Genomic DNA, 20,539 nt, shown 5'->3' with positions numbered 1-20,539 from the left:
AATTAAAATGAATAGGAATTCCACATTAATAATATACCATATAAAAGTTGATATAAGATTACCTTATAGGGTAGGCTAAAAGTGTCCAGATATATGGTATAGGATTATAAAGGCTAGTTACATCGTAACATATTTACTCAGAAGACTTAGTTTTAATTTGTATTTGAATGTTTTGAGGCTTGTGGTTTGTTGAAGAGAATAGGCTAAAGAATTCCAATATTAGGTTTGGTCCAGCAAAAGCAAAAAGAAACAAATTAGGGGCAAGAGTTATAAACTCACCAGAATTTCCTTGAGTTACATACAACAAAAAGAGTACCGGTACTTAGTCTAGTCGCTATTTTTCGTATACATTGTGACATAGGCCTATACTCGAGTACACTACCACTGGTACATTACCACGACTTATACGCTTGAATGAGCCACTAGTACATTTTGATCTTTAAATTGGCAATGGTCATGCATGTACACAGCCTCAATACTAGTAAATTGGTATACTAATTTTAGTTCATCATCATGTGTGTGGTCAGTGTATGCAATATCTGCACGCAGCATAGGGCCAGGGCCAGCAGCCAGGCAAGACTGACAGAAAAGTCATCTTCTGCTACAACGAAGTGCCAAAATCTTGACTTGAGTAGAGCACTTTACCTCTCTCTGTTAGGGTAAGTTAAATTGATTAGGTGATTTTAATAGTTTGATGAGTTGCAGTCAACCTAGTTCATCTTATCTTACAAAAGGAGTCAAAATTAATGACATTTTAACGTTACATTTAGAGAAAGCCAAAGTTTTGTATAGTCGTAGTGACCGGAAAATGTGTTTCTGTTTTGCTTCATAGACAAAATGTGGTCTGCTCGCAAGGGGAGGGTACGAGTAATCGTAAACCGGGCCCGTCCGTGCGCGCGCGTGCTACTCTTGTGTGTCTATGGCCCCGCCTGAGACAAATTGCAGTGTGATGGCCAGATAGACAGTAGATTCCACATTTCTAGTTCTATATTTTCCCAATGGATTAATGATACTATTAAGGCTAAAATGAGGGTAATCATGTAGAAATGCACACCATGCACACTTACCATTTTTCCTTCCTTAATTTGTTAATGAAAACTTCTTGTGGCTATCAGAAATGTCAAGATGGACCATATCTGACGGTTTCATGAAATTTCATAGCCAATTAAAGAAGAAAAGTAGCTAATTTTGACTCAAAAGTACGCCGATTGACGGCTGTGTCAGCGTAGCATGATGAATGATCGATTATGTGGAAGAGCGATAAAACGATGATAATCGATCGTTGTAGTCTGTGATACAGCCGCTTGTTTGGTGTTTAACCACAAAAATTACGTCGGCTTGACAGTAAAAAGTGGAAGAAAGAAAGTGATCTTGATGCGTCTGTTTTTTATCAGTTTTAGTTAATTTTCTCCTGTGTGTGCATATGACTGTATATCTATCACCATTTTTTGCTGACTAAATGATGGAAGGGTAATATGTGTACAAAACAGTAAAAGATATATGAAAAAAAAAGAGAAAATGATATCCATCATTAAAGGTCCAGTTTACCTTTGGGAGCAGTGATTTCAAAAATGTTCAAGATATCACATTTGATGCATATATATGTGTAGGTCTGTTGTATCACAAAAGATCCTACCATATAAAATTTTCGCAATAAAGCCTGAAATGTAAGGAGATATCAGTGTTTTTCTCAATAAGCCGTAACTGTACACGGTTTAGTCTTGAAACATTTTCATTATAACTATTGTTCTCATTTTGTGTATTTAACGACACTTACATAGATTATACGGATTCAATTTTTTTACATTGGTTGTTTCTATCCCTAACTCACATTTTAGAACTATTTTGAAGCACTAATGCTGGATTTTTGTCTCAACTGCAAATGGTAAATTATGCCTTTAATATTGCACAATAAAATGGACCTTTACTACAAAACAAAAGCAAATATTGGGGATGCAGTTCTTGTATACATAATTTAAAAAATGAAATGGAAAAATTAATACTATCATAAAAACAATTATTTATACAATGTACTATAATTCGAACTTATGAATTAAAAACATATCGCCCTGTCAATTTCAATATTCTGTTTCCACAGCGCCATGAATATCTTTTTAGGTGAAATGAGCACTTTATAACTAAGAAGTCCACTATATTACTACATGATTGTACACTTTTTCTAACACTAATCTCATTAATTTATTACTATTAGGCCTATATGTAGACTACTAGAAACAAATCCCCTTTGAATTCAACTTCATTCTCATCTTCTTTTCTCTCTCTCTCCCTCCTTCTAATAGCCTTACCTTTTTCTTCCACTTTTCCTTCAACTTCATTCTATTCCCTTCAACACTATTCAAATTATAAAATTATCAACTTTTGCCAAGATGAAATACTTGCCACAATCTTTAAAGAAAGGACGTCCAAATCCTGATATGAATAATCTGTATCAATAATTTGAATAGCATTAGTAATAGTGATAAGATCGTGAAGATTGTGGCAATGGAAACAATGAGAAAAAAAATACGAAAAATAAAGTAGGCCCTACACATATTGCACGAATCGCGTTCGATATTGTTAGTAACCGGCTGATTAGAGACTACCAGAATCGATTATAATCGTTGACATCGTTCTCTGCGAAATCGGTGCACTACTTACGTTGGAGACTATGTTCGTGACCGACGTACTTTTCAACTCCGATTTCTCATTTTTCTTACCTTTTCGGCTTTCTAATTCAATGGAAACTCTCTGATATGGTTCAATTTAGTATCTCCAATAGCTGCACAAAATTTTATTGACAAACAGCGAAGCGAACGGTAGGTGTGCATTTCTACATGATTACCAAAATGAGCACGTCTCGAGGTTTGAGAAGGAAATGTGGCCAGCTTTAAAACAAATTCTTAAAATAGAGAAAATAAATTAAGTTTCCCTGCCCTGCCCCTGTTGATATTTGATATTGCAGACATATATTTTTGTTTGTTTCATAAATTTAGAACCCCTTGTACCCTTCCTCAAGGAGGTTTTAAGAGATGGTGTTCCAATTTATTATTCAAATATTTGTCAGGGTTTTTTTTTTTTTTTTTTTTTTTCATTGATGTAACTGTTACACATGTATTCCTCAGGTGCAATCATGGGGGTTTGTGCCTTTGATTATCAATGAATGTTCGATGCCGCCGTCTTGCTGAGCAATCTGAAGGTTTCATTTTGAATGTTAAAATTTAGTGTTGTAATAAATAAGTTCAAGTTGTATCTCACCTATATTTTTCTTGTGTATTAATTTACATGAAATAAATCTCACTTAATGATGAAGCATACAAAACTCAATCCCGTCTGAAATTTGTGCAAGAGTGAAAATCAGAGCTGTGTCATGTGAAAGTTTTAGGTGTTGATGTACCGTGGAAAGCCGGTTTTATCATTTTTCCATTTAACTTCCACAAATAAAACTGATAGAATGATCTTCTTGTTTCAAGTGTACAGCTGTATATTCTTTATTAATAACCTTGTAAGATGTTAACTGGTAATTTATGTTTTTATTTCAGAATCCTTTTTTTCACTTATTTGAGTGTCTTTACCATTATGTCACCTAGTCATGAGAGTAAAAACCCCAATTTTTCGGCCGGCCTCCAAAATCCAGACACTATAATATCACTTATCACAAGCCAGCAAATTTTACTGTCACAACACACGCATCACATTGTTTCACATACTGTCACACTCAATCACCACAGGAAAGTGCCCGAGTCGCCTCCAAAAATCCATCTAAAATCCTAAATTTTGCTGTCAAAAACGCAGAATCTCAGCAATTTTTTCAAAGTGCGCGCGAATTAGGTCCTGTGTAAAGAATCAGGGTTGCCGAAAAAGGGCTAAAAATTGAAAAATTACACCGTTCTGTTGTGAGATTCTTTGCTTATCGCAAGCTCAGAGTGTGATGGTATCCTCAAAAACACAAAAGTAAAACAAAATCTCCGTACATGCTGATGCAGTGAATAAATGTACAGGGGCTGAATGCAAGTGCAGAGTCACCAAATTCGGACACAAACAGGCGCCGCAAGGTCTCTAATGCAATCTTGCGCCAACAATGTATGGCCCACGCTCATTTTGCAACATCGGCCTTGTATGCGTATTTACTTTGCGTGCGTGTCCAAATTTGGAAGAGGCTGTTCGAATTTTGGGAAATTGACAAGGTGATAATATTTGGGGCTTCTGTGAAATTTTATGATGTATTCAACAAAAACGATATTGAGAAAAAGTAGGTTGATGTATTTAACAAATCATAATTTTGTAGAGTATTATATGAGTTGAACAGATATTGCAAAAAAGCTTAAAGGGGCTGTACAGTACTGGTTGAGGTAGGGATTCATGTTTTGAACATTCCTAAGTAAGATAATGAAAAGCCTCTTATGAAATGTGAAAAAGCCTGTAATTTTAAGAAGGATTCAACATTTATTTAATGAAAATTGGTTTTCAAATGGCTGAGATATCCAAAAAAGTGCTAATAATAAAAGGCGACATGCCACAACTTTATTAGGATCTCTTTCTTTCTCCTTGTTTTTGGATATCTCAGCCATTTCAAAACCGATTTTCATTGAATAAACTGTTGATACCCCTTAACACTGCATGCTCTTTGACATCTCATAGAGTGGTTTCTGAATATCTTGCAAAACGTTAAAAGCTAAATTTTCACCTCGACCGGAACTGTACACACCCTTTAAGTGTCTGAAAATTGGGGTTTTTACTCTATTTTTTTGTAAGTAGGGACAGCAAAAAGTAATTACCATCACAGAGACATACACTGTAGCTTCCTTAGATTCTTTGAAAGTGGTTGGTGAATATGCAATGAGACATGATGAGTCAATTGTCTTCCTATCTGCGCAGTAGATCCAGTTTGGCACATTCTTCAAATATTATATTTTTGAGTGGTGGCATCGTACATCTTTTAGCAAAGGAAATAAAGACAGTTGTGACTCCATTCACTTGAACATCCTTGCCTTCCATTTAAAGACACTCAGTCGTGGCGAGTGGTTTGTGCGGCACGGAGACGAACGCAACACGCTGCCTCCCCCATTCTGTATCAAATGTAGTGACCCCCGAATGAGAATAGCGCTGGCTCAATGGGACAGCGAAAATACGGTAGGCTACAAGAGAGCTCCCTGTGCTTATCTCCTAACCCAAAATGGCTGTCCCAGCGAGCCATGAGAGCTTCCGAATGGACGCACACTCTCAGTGCGCATGCACATGAAGAGAGGCCGAAAGAGCCACGCGTCTTCTGGCCTCTCTCCTCCAATCACCGCAGCTCGCGGTGACAATATTTATTTTGTGTATGATGCGTACACACACACGCACACACACATACACACACACACACACGCCGCAGCGTCTTCTGGCCTCTCTCCTCCAATCACCGCAGCTCGCCGTGACAATGTTTGTGTATGATGCGTACACACACACGCACACACACACACTTGTCTCAGTGATAGCATTGCGCAATTGCATGCACAAACTTCGGTCGTTCGGAGTTTACGTACCATTAGGGATGGCGATCGGCTGCCTTTAAAGGACAAGTTCACCTTCATAAACATAAGGATTGAGAGAATGCAACAATATTAATAGAACACATCAGTGAAAGTTTGAGGAAAATTGGACAATTGATGCAAAAGTTATGAATTTTTAAAATTTTTGTGTTGGAACCGCTGGATGAGGAGACTACTACAGCTTGTGAGTCATATGCGTACAACAGCATAAAGAAAATGTAAAGAAAATTCAACATATTTTCACTTTTTTCGCATAATAATAGAGCACTTGACTTGCCTCTTTCTAAAGGCAGGGGGAATAATATTAGCCATAACATTTGTCGGTAACGAGTCGGGGGAATGTGTACTTTTTTCAAAAGATGAAATTTTGTGAAATTCTCTTTATATTTTCCTTATATTGTTGTACGCATGTGACATCTAAGTTATTCACACACTGCAATAGTCTTCTCATCCAGCGGTTACTGCACAAAAACTTCAAAAATTCATAACTTTTGAACGGATTGTCCGATTTTCCTCAAACTTTCAATGATGTGTTCTACTAATATTGCTACAACTGTACATTCTCTCAATCCTTATGTTTATGAAGGTGAAGTTGTCCTTTAAGAAGCAGGTTTCATTAACTGAATTGCTGTTTTGTAAAATTTGTCTACTTGAGGCCAGATTTTTATTTTTCTAGTCTTCTCAAAATGTTGTACGGAGGTATTGGCACTCACACCAAGGTTTGACTGTGCGCGAAGGACAAAAGATCGGCATCAAAGTTTAACCTCCCATTTGACCACATGTAAAAGCAATAGGTTTTTACTTTCTTTGTAGCCAGCGGTCGAATTTGGGATGTGACAGTGTATTAATGGTCATACTTTACAACACATGTTTCTACATGTACATGTGTAGGTCTAACCAGTGGTCCAATATTTGGAAATGTTTACAATGTGTATGGTTGAATTACATACAGTATGGGCTGTGTGCATTTAAGTAGGTAGGAAAAACTAGAATACCCTGTCAGACGTTAAGGGCGGTCGTAATACAAATACACTTACACTCTACATTGTACACTACCCTGCCTCCGTCCTTAATGATGCATGTGCATGTGCAGTATGATGTGCACCCACATTGGGCCATGATGGACGCGGACGGGTATTCTGCCGTTTAGCCTGCTGGTAATTCAACAACCAAAAGTACAAGATGTAGATTCGATAGATGAATCAGAAATAGGATCTAAATTCTAGAGTTCTATTGCTGTTGGTACTACTTCTGCATGGCAGTAAAAAACCCTTTTATGGTTCAAGCTACAGGTAGACCTCGATTTACAGTACGGTACTTCCGGTAAATGCATTCAGATTAACAATAAAAAACCTGCACCTCCCATGTAGAATTCATCTAGGCGAAAAAGCATCAAGGTTCCTATCCTACATGTAGCTGGCAGTGGAATTTTGGAAGGTCTAATTATTGGCAGTGTGATTTACTGATTTTTCTGCATACAGCAGTGTATACTGTACCCAGTTAACTCTCTCCTTTGTTGTACTGTGTTTGTAGAGAGAAAGTACAGCCCTGACGATGGCGGCATCTGTGCTGAGATTAGCTCTCCGACTTCAGTGCACAAGGAGGTTCTACCCTGTCACAGTTGCACCAGGCTATCAAGGCATTCACCACACCCAGAATAGAACATTGTCATTAGGGAAAGCTGTGCTGTATAGCGATGCTGTAGCAAGCTCTTCAGAACCTGCAGTGAGAGAGAACGAGGAGAGAGAACCATCGCCGAGTTCGGTTTTCTTCAAAGAACTGAAAACACTGGAAACCATGGAAGAAGTCCTTGCAAAGGCAAGCCAGCATGAGCTGTCTGGGAATGAAGCTTCAGTGACTATCAATGCCTTGCAGTATGTTAGTAAGAATAATCTTGAAGAGAATCTTGTGCAAGACATCCGCTTTAAGGACTTGTCAGCGGTGATAAGTAGAACAGTGAAGAGCTTGAGCAACGAGAGTCTAACTAGCACATTGTCCAGTGCCCTTCATCTCCAGGCCCAGGATGATTTGATTCTGACTCTTGAGGGTGAGTGCAGACGAAGATTACGGCTGCTTCCTATTCGCTATCTGGCTGCAATCATTAGCAATGACATCTTGCTTTCGAAGAGAGCAGAAACTAAGGCTCTTGTCACTGAGGCTGCCCGTGTCCTGGAGCTAAGATGGCGTGAAATCGAAAGCCCGCAACTTGTCCGGCGGTTGCTTCCTGCTGCTGCCAGGATATCCCGGCCACTCCTAGAGCGTGTGGAGGACAAGACACTTGAGATGCTTGACCAGTACAGCTTCCAGGAGATTGCGGGACTGACCAAGTCTCTGGCCAGCACCAAGACGAGATCCCTGCCCATCTTGAGAGCTGTTTCTTACCAGCTGATGGAGCAGAGATCATACTGGGAGGTCACCCAGATCCTGGGCATTATGAGGGCCTTGACTACTCTAGGCTTCCACAATCCCGCCCTCTATCAAGAGTTCGCTGCCCACATTCAGGAGCAACTCCCCGACATCCCCCTGAGTGTCATCTGCGATGTTGCCAAGACGTATGCTATAGCACGCATTGAAGCTGTAAGCTTGTTTGAGTCCATTCATAGCATAGTAGCTTCCTCTCTCGACAAACTCTCCATATTAGACGTCAAGAGGATTTTATTTGCCTACGGTCAATTGTGCTTCAAGCCGTCTGATACAAAGGGGTTCTTTGATCAGATTGGAAATTTTCTGTCAACTCAGCTGGATGGCCTTTCCCTCCTAGATAAGATTGACTTGGTTCACTCACTCGCTGTCCTTGGCCATGTTCCTTCAAGTCTCCTGGAAAACACTCTTCAGATTGGGGATGCATCACAAGAACACGATGGTGAGATAGTTTGTCTGTTGTATTTTACTCCAAATATTTTCAAACTCTGATTGCTTGTCAGTGCACCTTGGGATTTAAACATCATTATTAAAAAACAAAATGTATATCCCTCTGCTGTTTGATGAGTACATTTATTTGTTTGTTTGTTTAGTAAATCATATTAGTCTTCCTGAATGGAATCATATCTTTTGCACATGGAAAAATGTGTTATTCCTAACCTTATTTGTCTATCTCACTCTTTCTCCCACTCTTGCTCTGTTCCTCTTTTTGATGGTTTCTTTGTTCATTGCTCTGTCATGAGGTTGTGTACATGTACCATTAATAAATCATGCAATAAAGTTAAGTAGAATATGAGAGGAAAATAGACTTTCATGGTTTTCCCTTGTTCTGCGTACTTACAGCTGTGGTGGCGTTTACTTTTGCTTCTGTGTTTTAATCTGTATATCTGTCTTTATTACACCAGTACCATGAAATATGACCTGTTGTGTTTTGTATTTCAATTTTGGCAACTGAAAAAAAAAGTGCTTAAATAATACAAAAGTAATGGTGATGTGATAGTGTCTGAAATATGTGTACATATAAATGCATTTATGGTTACTGTGGTTGATGTGTTTTGCTAAAGGTCTGCAATCAACACACAAGCTGAAGTTAATCCAGATCAACACCCATGCCAAGCTGGAGGCGCAGTCCTACCAGGGGCCGACCCTGACCCCTGACCTTCACCCTTTCCCATCCGACCACAAAATCTTCACCACAACCCTCCATCGGTCGGTGCTGAGCGTCCTAACATCGGATCTTAGGGAGAAGTTTACCATGGAAGAGAAAGTTAAGACCAGTCTTGGCCATGTTCTTGGTGAGTTGGAGGGGGCTGCACTTGCAGGAATTATGTTATACTTCATAGCCCTTACATCCTGAATTGCATGCTTCAAGATGGGCATTATATATCACAAATTCTAATACTTTTATGTATATTCTATGGTTGCTAGATGAAGCAGCATAACCTGTTGAAGACTAGTTGAGTATTCTTGCGGTCGGCTACACGTCACTTCCGGTTGACTGGAGTGAAAACAAACAGCTTGCAAGCGCTAAGCCTGCATGAATGCGCATACTGCATGCTGTGCATGTGCGACGCGTACACTTTATGTGCAACTCTGCGCAGACATGGGGACTGTTTTTCATTATTCATTTTGTCATTTGTGCCATCATTCATGGGATACATGCATCATGTCTTGTCAGCAATATTCTAAAAATCTGGATCCTGTCGATCGATCGGTCCCGGTATTTTGCCAACTTGAAGGCAGCCGGACTGGACCTGTGCCCGTATGAAATCGCGGCAGGACTCTGGATCAACGACCCGACAGAATGGCCAGATGTGCAGTAGAACCTCTTTGAGTAGGCCCTACCCCGATATCTACGCTTACTTAGTACCTCATAGAAACTTCAGGTAGGTCTAACATTAGTACTGTAGTACTTAGGGTAGGGCCTAATTTAGAGTAGGCCTAGGGCCTAATCCTGCCGCCCGCACAGCTACAGTACCAGCTTGCGCTAGCGCTATGCTCGCGGGGCGCCCCGGCAGAAAACACGTACAGCGTTCACTCCAGGCTCACGCGAGTGGTTTGTTTTCACTCCAACGCTATCCATGACCCTGTGACACGCAAAATACCCGGATGTCCGACCATGAGAATTCTCAGGCAGGTATCTATGCAAATATCCATGATGGTTATTTTTGCATGCACATGAAACGCCATAATACAAAAAAGATAAGACAAATAACTTGAAATCGAAAAGATCCTTACTGAGACTGGTGACTTTGCCCTGATTTTCCTGAAGTTCTTGTATTTCATAGTAACTTGCTACTTTGTAGCTATTTTGTGCCATTGAGATGTAGCAGAGTAAAAGCAAGGCTCTTCAACAACAACAACAACACTATTAATACATTTATTCCGTTGAGTTCAGCAAAATCAAAGTTATTAAAAAACCAAAGTCTAAACAATTTTACGATAAGACAGGTTCCAACAACTTCAGCCAATTCTGCACCACAAGCACTCGGGTAGCAGTACTTTCTGTAAAGTATATATTTCTAAGTATAGTTTTGGCCATAGCTGTACTATCTAATATTTCTTAATCAGTACAGCTAAAGCTAATGACGAAGTTTTCTGTCTTTTCGGTACAGATGCTGAGATATCAAGTCTTGAAGGAGGCAGTGAACAAAAGTAAGTAATAATCCACTGTATCCGTATGCTGAAATTTTTAATGGATTTCGAGAATAGGCTCCCAATAGCAAAAAATAACATCGTGCAAAAATATTGACAAAGATAAGCACCAGAATTTCCTCTCATGCACTGTCCCAGGCCACCTCAATAGCATTGCAGTCAGGGGCCCAAATATTGTCAGGGGCCTTAATAATTGACCCTGCACAGAATGATGAGTTGTGCAAAAGTTTAAGCTCTCATGGTGAAAAGATTTACCTGCCAACAGCTATATTTTAGATGGAATTTACACATCTGATTTTGCTGAAAATATTTCTCAATACAATGTACAGTGTATGTACCCTTCATGATATCACAAGTGACCATAGATTTTGGCTTCTTGAGAATAATCAGAAAGCTCCAGTTGAACATTGAGGAAATATGTTGCATATAGGAACACAACTTGTCACAGAAATAGTCATTAAACAGTGAACTGCAAATGTCCTGATCCTGTAATAAAGGAATTTTTTCCTTGTTTCGAGTAAGATGAGTTTTGGGTGTTTTCCCTGTGAGCAGTCACGACAATTGAGTGAGCACTGACTTCATAATGTAACCATATACAATGCAGGCGTGCCAAGTAAAACGTTTGCGTGTTTTTAATTTTGTGATAGTTGCATTTTGCATGAAGTTGACTAAAGTTTTATCCTGCAAAACTTTGCACTCTACAGTACAAGTACAATGCATATAATTTTCTCTCCCATCTTTCACTAGAATGGCTGTTGTCACATTTGGCCCACCTTGCTATATTTACTCAACGAGACAACTAATCGGCCGGATTGAGATGATGCTCCGTCACCTGAAACAGTCGGGCTACAAAGTCCTTGAGGTAATAGTGGCCTGTAGGTGTAACTCTTGATGATAGACGGTAGCCAAACCTAGAGTGGTTAATTCGAACATTCCTTGTTAATCCACCGAGGACGGACTGATTTTGATGTAACACACATTTTCCATAGACACCTGTCCGGTATTCTCAGGACTCGTCTTCAACAGGTTATGAGTCCTGAATATTGAACCATGAAGTATTTTGCATTGTGGAAATGTGGATGGATTTGGTGCCACCCCAAACTAGAACAAGAGTGACAATATGCAAGAAATGGGAAAGATGTTTAGTTTGTTCAGAGATACATTTGGCTGCAGAATTATAAACAACCGAAGCTTGTGAAAACTGGCCAATAACCAAAGAAAAAACAAATAAATGATTTGTATAAGTTAACAGAAGTGTACCAAGAAATTCTTCATGGCACTGGTTTGAAATTTGCAGAAAACAGCACCATCATTGCATAACTGCCAACTATTAGTACATACATATATGTATAATTTAGTGATTATTGATAATACCAGCATGTGGCTTATTGTTTTAGCCTCATAAATTTGTGCCTATAATAGTATTTTTTTTCTAAATATGCTGTTCGCTTCTTTGCAAAACAGCCCACTATCCATAATTTTCATAAGAATGAATAGTAAATTATTAAATTGTACACAGACATGTTGGCAGGTATGCCGTTATCCTGTGACACCCTTTCACACACATATCTTTACAGTTATATCAAATGGAAATGTTGTTGGAGACTGCTCATAATCAGAGCAATGACTATGTTCCCTCCTTTGATATGTTTGCATATCTGCATGATGATGATGATGATGATGAAACAGCATTTATATAGTGCCATTTATCTGTAGAAACAATCAAAGGCGCGTGGCTCCCACAATGTGTCACACATCATTCACAAAGTTGCTGGAAAAGATAAGTCTTCAGTTCAGACTTGAAGGCATTGAGGCTGTTGCAATTCCGAAGCGGGACTTGCAGAGAGTTCCGCAGGCGTGGCACACCAGAGATATCATAAGTAATATGTATTTTTTGTTTTTTTCTTTTTCCTCAGGTATCCTATCATGACTGGTATCCGCTCCGCTCATCAGCACAGCAAATCAAGTACCTGGAGGAGAAACTTTCTGAAATGCTCAAATAGCAGTAGAAGGATGTGTGAGAAGTGCAACAATTCTTTCCACAAAGGAATTGTTTTATTTGGAGCATGTTATGATTTTTGCCCTCAGGAGTTGTGAAAGACTGTGATAGGGTGGCGAACATGTGTACCTCTACCCTGTCTCATATAAACCATGCTAGATTAATTTGGTATAAAGTGGCCACTCATGAATATGCAGATTCCCTATGCTTTCCCAGCCCATGAATACCCTTTTATAAGGATTTCATTTCCATTAACCCTATTCTAACTGGGGGGGGGGGGGGGGGGGGGGGTGTCAATTTGACCCCCCCCCTCAACATTTCGCGCCGCGATTCCGCAACGCGCGAAGATTTTGCCGCGTCGTTTCATGACTTTTTTCTTTGAAGTCTCCTGCATATTTTTAGACCAAATTTGCGATGTCCGGGTACACTGTTCTGAAGTTACGTAATGTTTGGCGCATGCATGTCAACCCGAAAATGGCTCAAATTCATGATATCGTGTGCAAATCCAATGCAAATTATGTTTTTTGGTTAAATTGATATAAATTAGATTATTTCAACTTTTAACCATTGAAATTAATCAATTTTACTGTAGATAAGCTTGAAAAATTGCCTGCAACAAATTTTGGCCAAAAAACAATAGAAAACAAAAGGTCAAGAAACAATGAAATACATAAGAAATTAACAAAACAATAAAAAACAAAAGAAACTGATTTTGATTGTGCTATTTTTTTACAAGAAAAATGTTCAATGTGTCTTGAGGAACTCTAACACAAAAATTTAGCAATCACTCGGTCTTTTTAATGGAGTTATAGGTGAAAATATGATTTCATGCATAAATTTGCATAATTAATTTACTAAAAATAGAAAATCAAAATTTTTCTTTTGTATGACCATGTAATGTTGTAGTTGACATCTGGCTCTATGTTCAGGCAAAATTTTGCGGCGATCGCGCGATCGGCGGCCGAGATCTGAAGGGGGGGTCAAATTGACCCCCCCTCAGTAAAAACTTGGTCTCAAATAGCCCAGTTAGAATAGGGTTAAATTTAGAACAAAAAAAAAAAAGAGTTAACCTGCCGAGGACGTACCGATTTTGCTTCATCACACATTTCCCATAGACACCTGCCCGAGTATATTCGGGACTCGCACCAGTGCAGCCACCCCACACAGTGTCGTAACAGCAGAGAGTGTGCCAACTGCAATTAAGATCAGTAGCTTATCAAATAAACCTACAGTATTGCTGGGTTATACTACATGTATATGGTTGGCCAATCACAGAAGTTACTCAGTACAAGTGGTGTGTCAAAAAGCACAGTATAGACCTGTTTTTATTTATCTTTGGCACTTCACAAGCCATAACCCTGCTGGTCATTCTTCATTCTGCAAGATTGCAATGTGGTGGAAAGTTTCATTTCATTTTGAGTGTGATGGGTTAGAGGTTTTGACATCGTGCGAGACTGCATCCAGGATTCCCTTGGCAATGCAGGTAGCAGGCACTTGCATTTTATTTTAACCTCAGTGCTGGATTCTGATTTGTCAAGTAACACTGATTAAAGGGAAACCCAAATCCAAAGAGTAATGTTGATTGAGTGAAAGCAGCAACATTATTAGAACACATCAGTGAAAGTTTGAGGAAAATCCTACAGTCGATGCAGAAGTTATGAATTTTTAAAGTTGTGGTTTTGTAATGTCTATGACATCATGCGTGGACAACTATAAAAAGAAAATTCAACATACTTTCACTTTTCTAGCTTAAAGCCGTACAATCGTGGCGAGTGGTTTGTGCGGCACGGAGACGAAAGCAACATGCTGCCTCCCCCATTCTGTACCAAATGTAGTGACACCGTATAAGAATAGCGCTGGCTCAATGGGTCAGCGAACAACACTTTAGACTACAAATCTCCTGACCCAAAATGGCTGCCCGAGCCACAAGAGCTTCCGAATGGACGCACACTCTCAGTGCGCATGCGCGTGCAGAGAGGCCAAAAGAGCCACGCGTCTTCTGGCCTCTCTCCTCCAATCACCGCAGCTCGCAGTCACAATGTTTGTGTATGATGCGTACACACACACGCACAAACACACACGTGTCTCAGTGGCAGCATTGTCCCACACGTTTATGGATATAGCACAGAGTCTAGCATTGTGCAATTGCATGCACAAACTTCGGTCGTTCGGGAGATTATGAAATAACGCACCATTAGGGGTGACGATCGTCCGACTTTGATGAAAGACACTTGACTGAACTCTCTCAGAAAGCAGGGTTAATGACATTACCCTAAACATACATTGTATATCAGTAGCAAGTTGATGGAATTTGTAATTTTTATGAAAATGAATTTTTGTGGAATCCTTTTATTTCTTTATATTGTTGTCCACACATGACATCATAAACTCTAGTAATCTCCTTATCCAGTCATTACAACACCAAAACTTTAAAAATTCATAACTTTTGCATCGATTGTCCACTTTTCCTCAAACTCTCACTGATGTGCTGAACTAATGATGCTGCTTTCACCCAATCCACATTAGCTTGTTTGGTTTTGGTTTGCTCTCAGCAGTTTCATGCAAAGTTTATTGTCTGCTCCCAACATGTTAACCTCAGAGCTGGATTATGATATAGTCAAGTGAGACAGATTTTGATTGGTGTCAGGCTGTAGAGTTTGATGCAAATTGTATCAAAGATTATGCTCCTTACAGAGTTTGCCATGTGTGCATGTCGATGAATATGGAACCCAGGCTGCATTTGTGTCTAAGAATTCAAATATCTCAATAAGATACAGGAACGTTTGAAATCATACAGGTGTAATACATGTATTATCAGTTCCATGTATTCATAAAAAATGGTGAAATTACTTTATTTGTGGAATGAAGTGCGGTTACTAAAAAATGGAATGTAGAAAGACGGTGAATGAATTGACTCACACATCTGTTGAGACTGGAAAATATTATGTACACTTTCTGTCATTTTTTACCCCATGAAAAATGTTGATGTGTGTGGTCAGATGTTAGTGTTGGTGGATTGTACATCTGTTGGTTGCCCTCGTACATGTACATGTACAAGAGTAAAAAGAAAAAGAAAGAACAGCTTTAAGCAGTTACATAATCCCATGCAAATCATTACATAGTATTGAGTTGCAAGGGCTGTTATTGAATGAAAAGTAATTAAAAATACTTATTTTAACATTTTGATGATTAACTCATTGCATTCTTCTTACACTTGTACCTAGTTTTATATTCCTTGAGAGTTTTCTGTGTGAGAAAGTTTCCAAGAAGATATCTACCAAATCAAACAAGTGATAACAATATTTTGAGCAGAATCAGACAAGTAAATGAAATTACAGATTGTATGTCAGTTTGAATATCAGGAAGTCTGTGGATATGGCAATCTGTTGGCCCATGTTCTTTAGTGCAATGCCTTATGAAATCATGTGCTGACTTTAATGACGGTACTTTATGATGTTTCTATTACATGGTCAACTTCATCTATACGATTTGCAAAGCTGTTGTGCTGTTCAACTTAATTCATGCAGTGCAAATGTGTCATGTTTTTCCCCCTGTGGATAGTCTAAATTCACTGACCCCCCCCCCCTCCCAGTTTGTCATTCCTACAAATTATAGTGTAAGATTGTATATGAGATATTCTATAGTTTGTAACAGTGTAGTTTTTTTTTTCGTTGTTGTCCCACCAAGTGTCACAGAGAGAGCTTTCCATCTGGGCAGAACATGTTTGACCCACTGTCATTACCCATAGACAGGAGATTTAGACTTTGTGTGTGTGCGTGTTGTTTGTGCCAGTTGATATGTATGTAGAAAATAAACCAAGTACAACAGAAATCTGTCTGCATGTGACATTGTACTGAGAGGACAGCAAATGGTATAAATCAAAATATTGTACAACGTATAAGTAGTATACAAGTATGTGAGGACTTGAGGATTGTAAATTAAAAAGTTGGTAACTTTTAAAACCAGGATAGTTCCTGATGACTAGAATGCTTGGACTGAAGATGCTCAACATAGAAAGGACTAATGGATGCGTGATGGGATCCAGGTGCTACTGCTGCTGCTGTTGTTATGATAATGATGATGATAATAATAATGATAATAATCATCATCGTCATCATAATCATAATAATAATGAAAATGATAATGATGGTCATAATAATAATGTTGATTATCATCATTGTTTTTATTATTATTATTATTATCATCATCAGTATTACAAAAAACAGTTTTTGTAATAGCCAATATTTGCCATCAAATTGACTTACAGAGCTGTCGCTCTAAAAAATTAAACATGCAATAGAAACGATATCATATCTTTTACACCTGTAAACAACATTTTGCATGCTTCAAGGGATTGATTGCAATATCTTCAGATTTATGAAGACATTCCTTGTTTGTGAACCTGACAAAGAAATACATGTAGAAAACTTATAGTGTACACTGACTTACAGATGCTTTTTTTCAGGTGATCCTATTTCTTAAGTAAATCGTGACTTTTTTTTTCTTTTTTGCTTGAGTCTGTTTTCATAAGATATGGAATTTTTTGGAATTATCTTTATATTTTCTTTATACCGTTACGCTGTTGTGACGTCACGAACTTTTGTAGTCTGCTCACCCAGCGGTGACAGCACAAAAATTTTAAAAATTCAACTTTGAACTAATTGTCCGATTTACCTCAAACTTCCCTGTTGTGTTCAAGTCTCTGCTAACAAAAAATTGTTGCATGTTCACTTAATCAACACATATAATTGGGTATAATTTTCCTTTACTAAATGTTTACAAAATAATGTCAGGCAAAAAAAAGTAAGACTGTACATCCAGCAGTGAAAAAAAAAGCTTTATATGAATACATGACTGTATTAGCAACAATTGGACTTTTGTACGACATAACTGTAAGGAAAACCTTACATATTCTTTTTATCATTCTCAGTGTTCTCTTTGCATTAAAGGACAAGTCCATCTTCATATACATGTGGATTGAGTGAAGGCAACAATATTAGTAGAACACATCAGTGAAAGTTTGGGGAAAATCGGACAATCCATTCAGAAGTTCTGAATTCTTAAAGTATCTGCGCAGTCACTGCTGGATGAGAAGACTACTACAGTGTGTGTGATGTCACATGCATACAACAATATAAAGAAAATAAAAAGAGAATTTCACAAAACTTTACTTTTTGAATAAAGTGCACATTTCTTTGACTTGTTACTGACACATGTTTAGGGTAATATTATTCCCCCTGCCTTCTGAAAGAGAGAAGTCAAGTGTTCTTTTATTATGCGAGAAAAATGGAAATAATATGTTGAATTTTCTTTATTCTTTCTTTATATCGTTGTACATGTGACATCAAAAGATATAGTAGTCTTCTCATCCTGCCGTGACTTAGCAGAAACTTCAAAAATTCATAACTTTTGAACGGATTGTCCGATTTTACTCAAACTCTTACTGATGTGTTAATATTGCCGCATTCACTCAACCTACATGTCTATGAAGCTGAACTTGTCCTTTAAATTTCATGAAATTTTTAAGGGTGCTCCAGAAACATAAGAAAGGCGACTAATCTCTATTTGAAGCAAACTCCCCAAAATAGAAACGTGGATCATTTCAAATTAATATTCTCACACGAAAGGGAATTGGTACAGAACATATTGTTCAAGAAAAACGAAACACGTCATTTGTTTGAATTCCTTTTCTTTTATAATATGTGCAGTAGAGATCGCGGGCGGCCCCAGGAATTCCGTAAAGGGGATGCATCTTTACAAAATTAAAGGGGGTGACCCCCCCCCCCCACACCATTTTCTTGCTATTTCTTTTGTTTTCAAAAAATACAAATAAAGAGGAGGTAGGCCTGGTGCCCCTCCCCCCCTCCTCCCAGATCAACCACTGGCATTACTTGCATCCATATGTTTGCTCATTCCCGGTTGTGGTTATATCGCTAAACACTGCGAACAATTCAACCAGGATATGTTCTCTCTTCAAGATATTTTGTAGTCAACAAAGTTATGAACCCCAAGTGATTAATGGATCAAAAAGAACCAACAATTTCCACGAATTCTAGGTTCGACTTTCCGGGTGTGGCTTGCCGCACGTAATTACATTTGTCAGATTAGTACCGTGCATTTGTCATTGTTTTGTTTCAGTATAGTTATGATATGAAAGCGGCCAAACGCATCTTGGCACACAGCATCGTACATCGAATACACCATGCTTCACAGTAACTGCTTCTACTGAGTACATGGATGTACATCACTCAAAAACTGGTTCCGATATCCATACGCAATAGAACGATATACTATATATAGTACTTAGTTATCTTGTCAACAATATACTGACGTGGCAGGTGTGTGCGTTTGAGTCCCCTTTCTTGGTAAGAAGATATCCACGTTACGTTGCTGAAACGACGGTCCGCTCCTATATGCTTCAATCGCCTGTCGTGTATCTTGCGAAGGTGATCTACCGCTTGGTCTACTCCCATTTCGTCTAATAGCTGTTAAGTTAATGTCTCTACCCATTATGTAGTCTAATCTTGTTTCGTCCGCAACCCTGTGTCTATGTATAATGACTATTATAGTCCAGTTGGAAATGCGCAAAATCTGACTGGACGAAATTGCCATTTGAATTAGACCATCTGTATAATAATAAGTATTATGGTCATTAGATTGATAGTAGACCAAATGAGTTTAACATAGCAACGTCCTCGGTGTAATTCCGATATATTAATATTAATATGTATATATATATATATATATATATATATATATATATAATATAATATATGTGTGTGTGTGTGTGTATGTGTGTATGTATATATATACAAGTACTTTATTTATATGAATAAATATATATATATATATATCATATATATATATATATATATATATATATATATATATATATATATATATATTATACACACTCACATACACACATATTATTATGTATAATATCATGGGGACATTTTTTTCCTTCTTTTTTTGTGCAGTTCCTCGCTGGTTGTCTAAACCTTCGCTCACAAGTCCGAATACAATCTTCATGTCTTATACAGAAACCCATGGTGACAAATAATCTCAACTCGTTTTCCCTTCTCTTATCACCATCTGCATTATTGGAATTCTATGACGATCAAGAATCATACATCTTTTGAATAGTCCACGATGCACCAAACCGGCATACTCAACGTCATATCAATACATTAGATGATTGAAAAAAAAAAGAAAACCACAATACCCCAAAAAACAACAACAACAACAACAACAACAACAACAACAACAACAACAACAACAACGAACCAACCAACCAACCAACCAACCAAACAAACAAACAAACAAACCCATGAACATGAAGAGTATAGAAGCGTAGGCTTCTACGCTCTTTGCCCATCAAGAACGCATCGGGTACTAGTACTTCCCACAGTCTTCCCACAGCTGGTAGGCGTGTGATCAACGTGGTTGCTTGTTGTTTGCTTTAATGAATTGCATATATTTTTTCAGTTAAAGGTAAACCTTTATGAGTATTAGCTAACCAACTTGAGAACATTGATCACGAATACAAGTATATGATAGCACATAACAAATACATTCGCCGAGCTAAAACAATTCGGGCATCAGATAATATTTTGAACATGTTTAAATGCGCTTTCAAATAGCAACTGAGATATTGATCACATCTGCAAAGTCATTAGGGGTTTACCCTTTTTGTCATTACAAAAATACCTGCCCACAAATTGATTTATTGGTAGGGTCTAGTCGTCAAAAATTAACACGAAGAACAAAATTTATCAAAGATTAGCATAATATTTGTAGAACCCCTTAGCTAAGAAAGATACACGTTTATGTTAGCACCATGTGCACAAAATAATGTGTCCAAATAGATGGATAAAGTATAAATCCCACGTATGAACAATATTTCAGAATCAAATATGAAAAAGTATTGAAA

General features: G+C 38.1%; 1 protein-coding gene across 1 annotated transcript; it reads left to right on the top strand.

The window, feature by feature from the left end:
* The first annotated feature begins 552 nt into the window (after nt 1-552).
* Nucleotides 553-12,736, top strand: LOC139738762 (FAST kinase domain-containing protein 4-like). The gene is made up of 6 exons (XM_071649403.1): nt 553-659; nt 7,065-8,394; nt 9,017-9,247; nt 10,568-10,607; nt 11,355-11,469; nt 12,524-12,736. The coding sequence occupies exons 2-6, from the start codon at nt 7,086-7,088 to the stop codon at nt 12,608-12,610; spliced, it is 1,782 nt and encodes a 593-aa protein (XP_071505504.1). The 5' UTR covers nt 553-659; nt 7,065-7,085; the 3' UTR covers nt 12,611-12,736.
* The last annotated feature ends 7,803 nt before the right edge of the window (nt 12,737-20,539 follow it).

This window comes from Diadema antillarum, unplaced genomic scaffold (assembly GCF_040938485.1).
Source record: "Diadema antillarum isolate AM-2024a unplaced genomic scaffold, OU_Dant_1.0 seq00000767_RagTag, whole genome shotgun sequence".
NCBI lineage: Eukaryota > Metazoa > Echinodermata > Echinoidea > Diadematoida > Diadematidae > Diadema > Diadema antillarum.
This window is presented reverse-complemented; position numbering and strand designations above follow the sequence as displayed.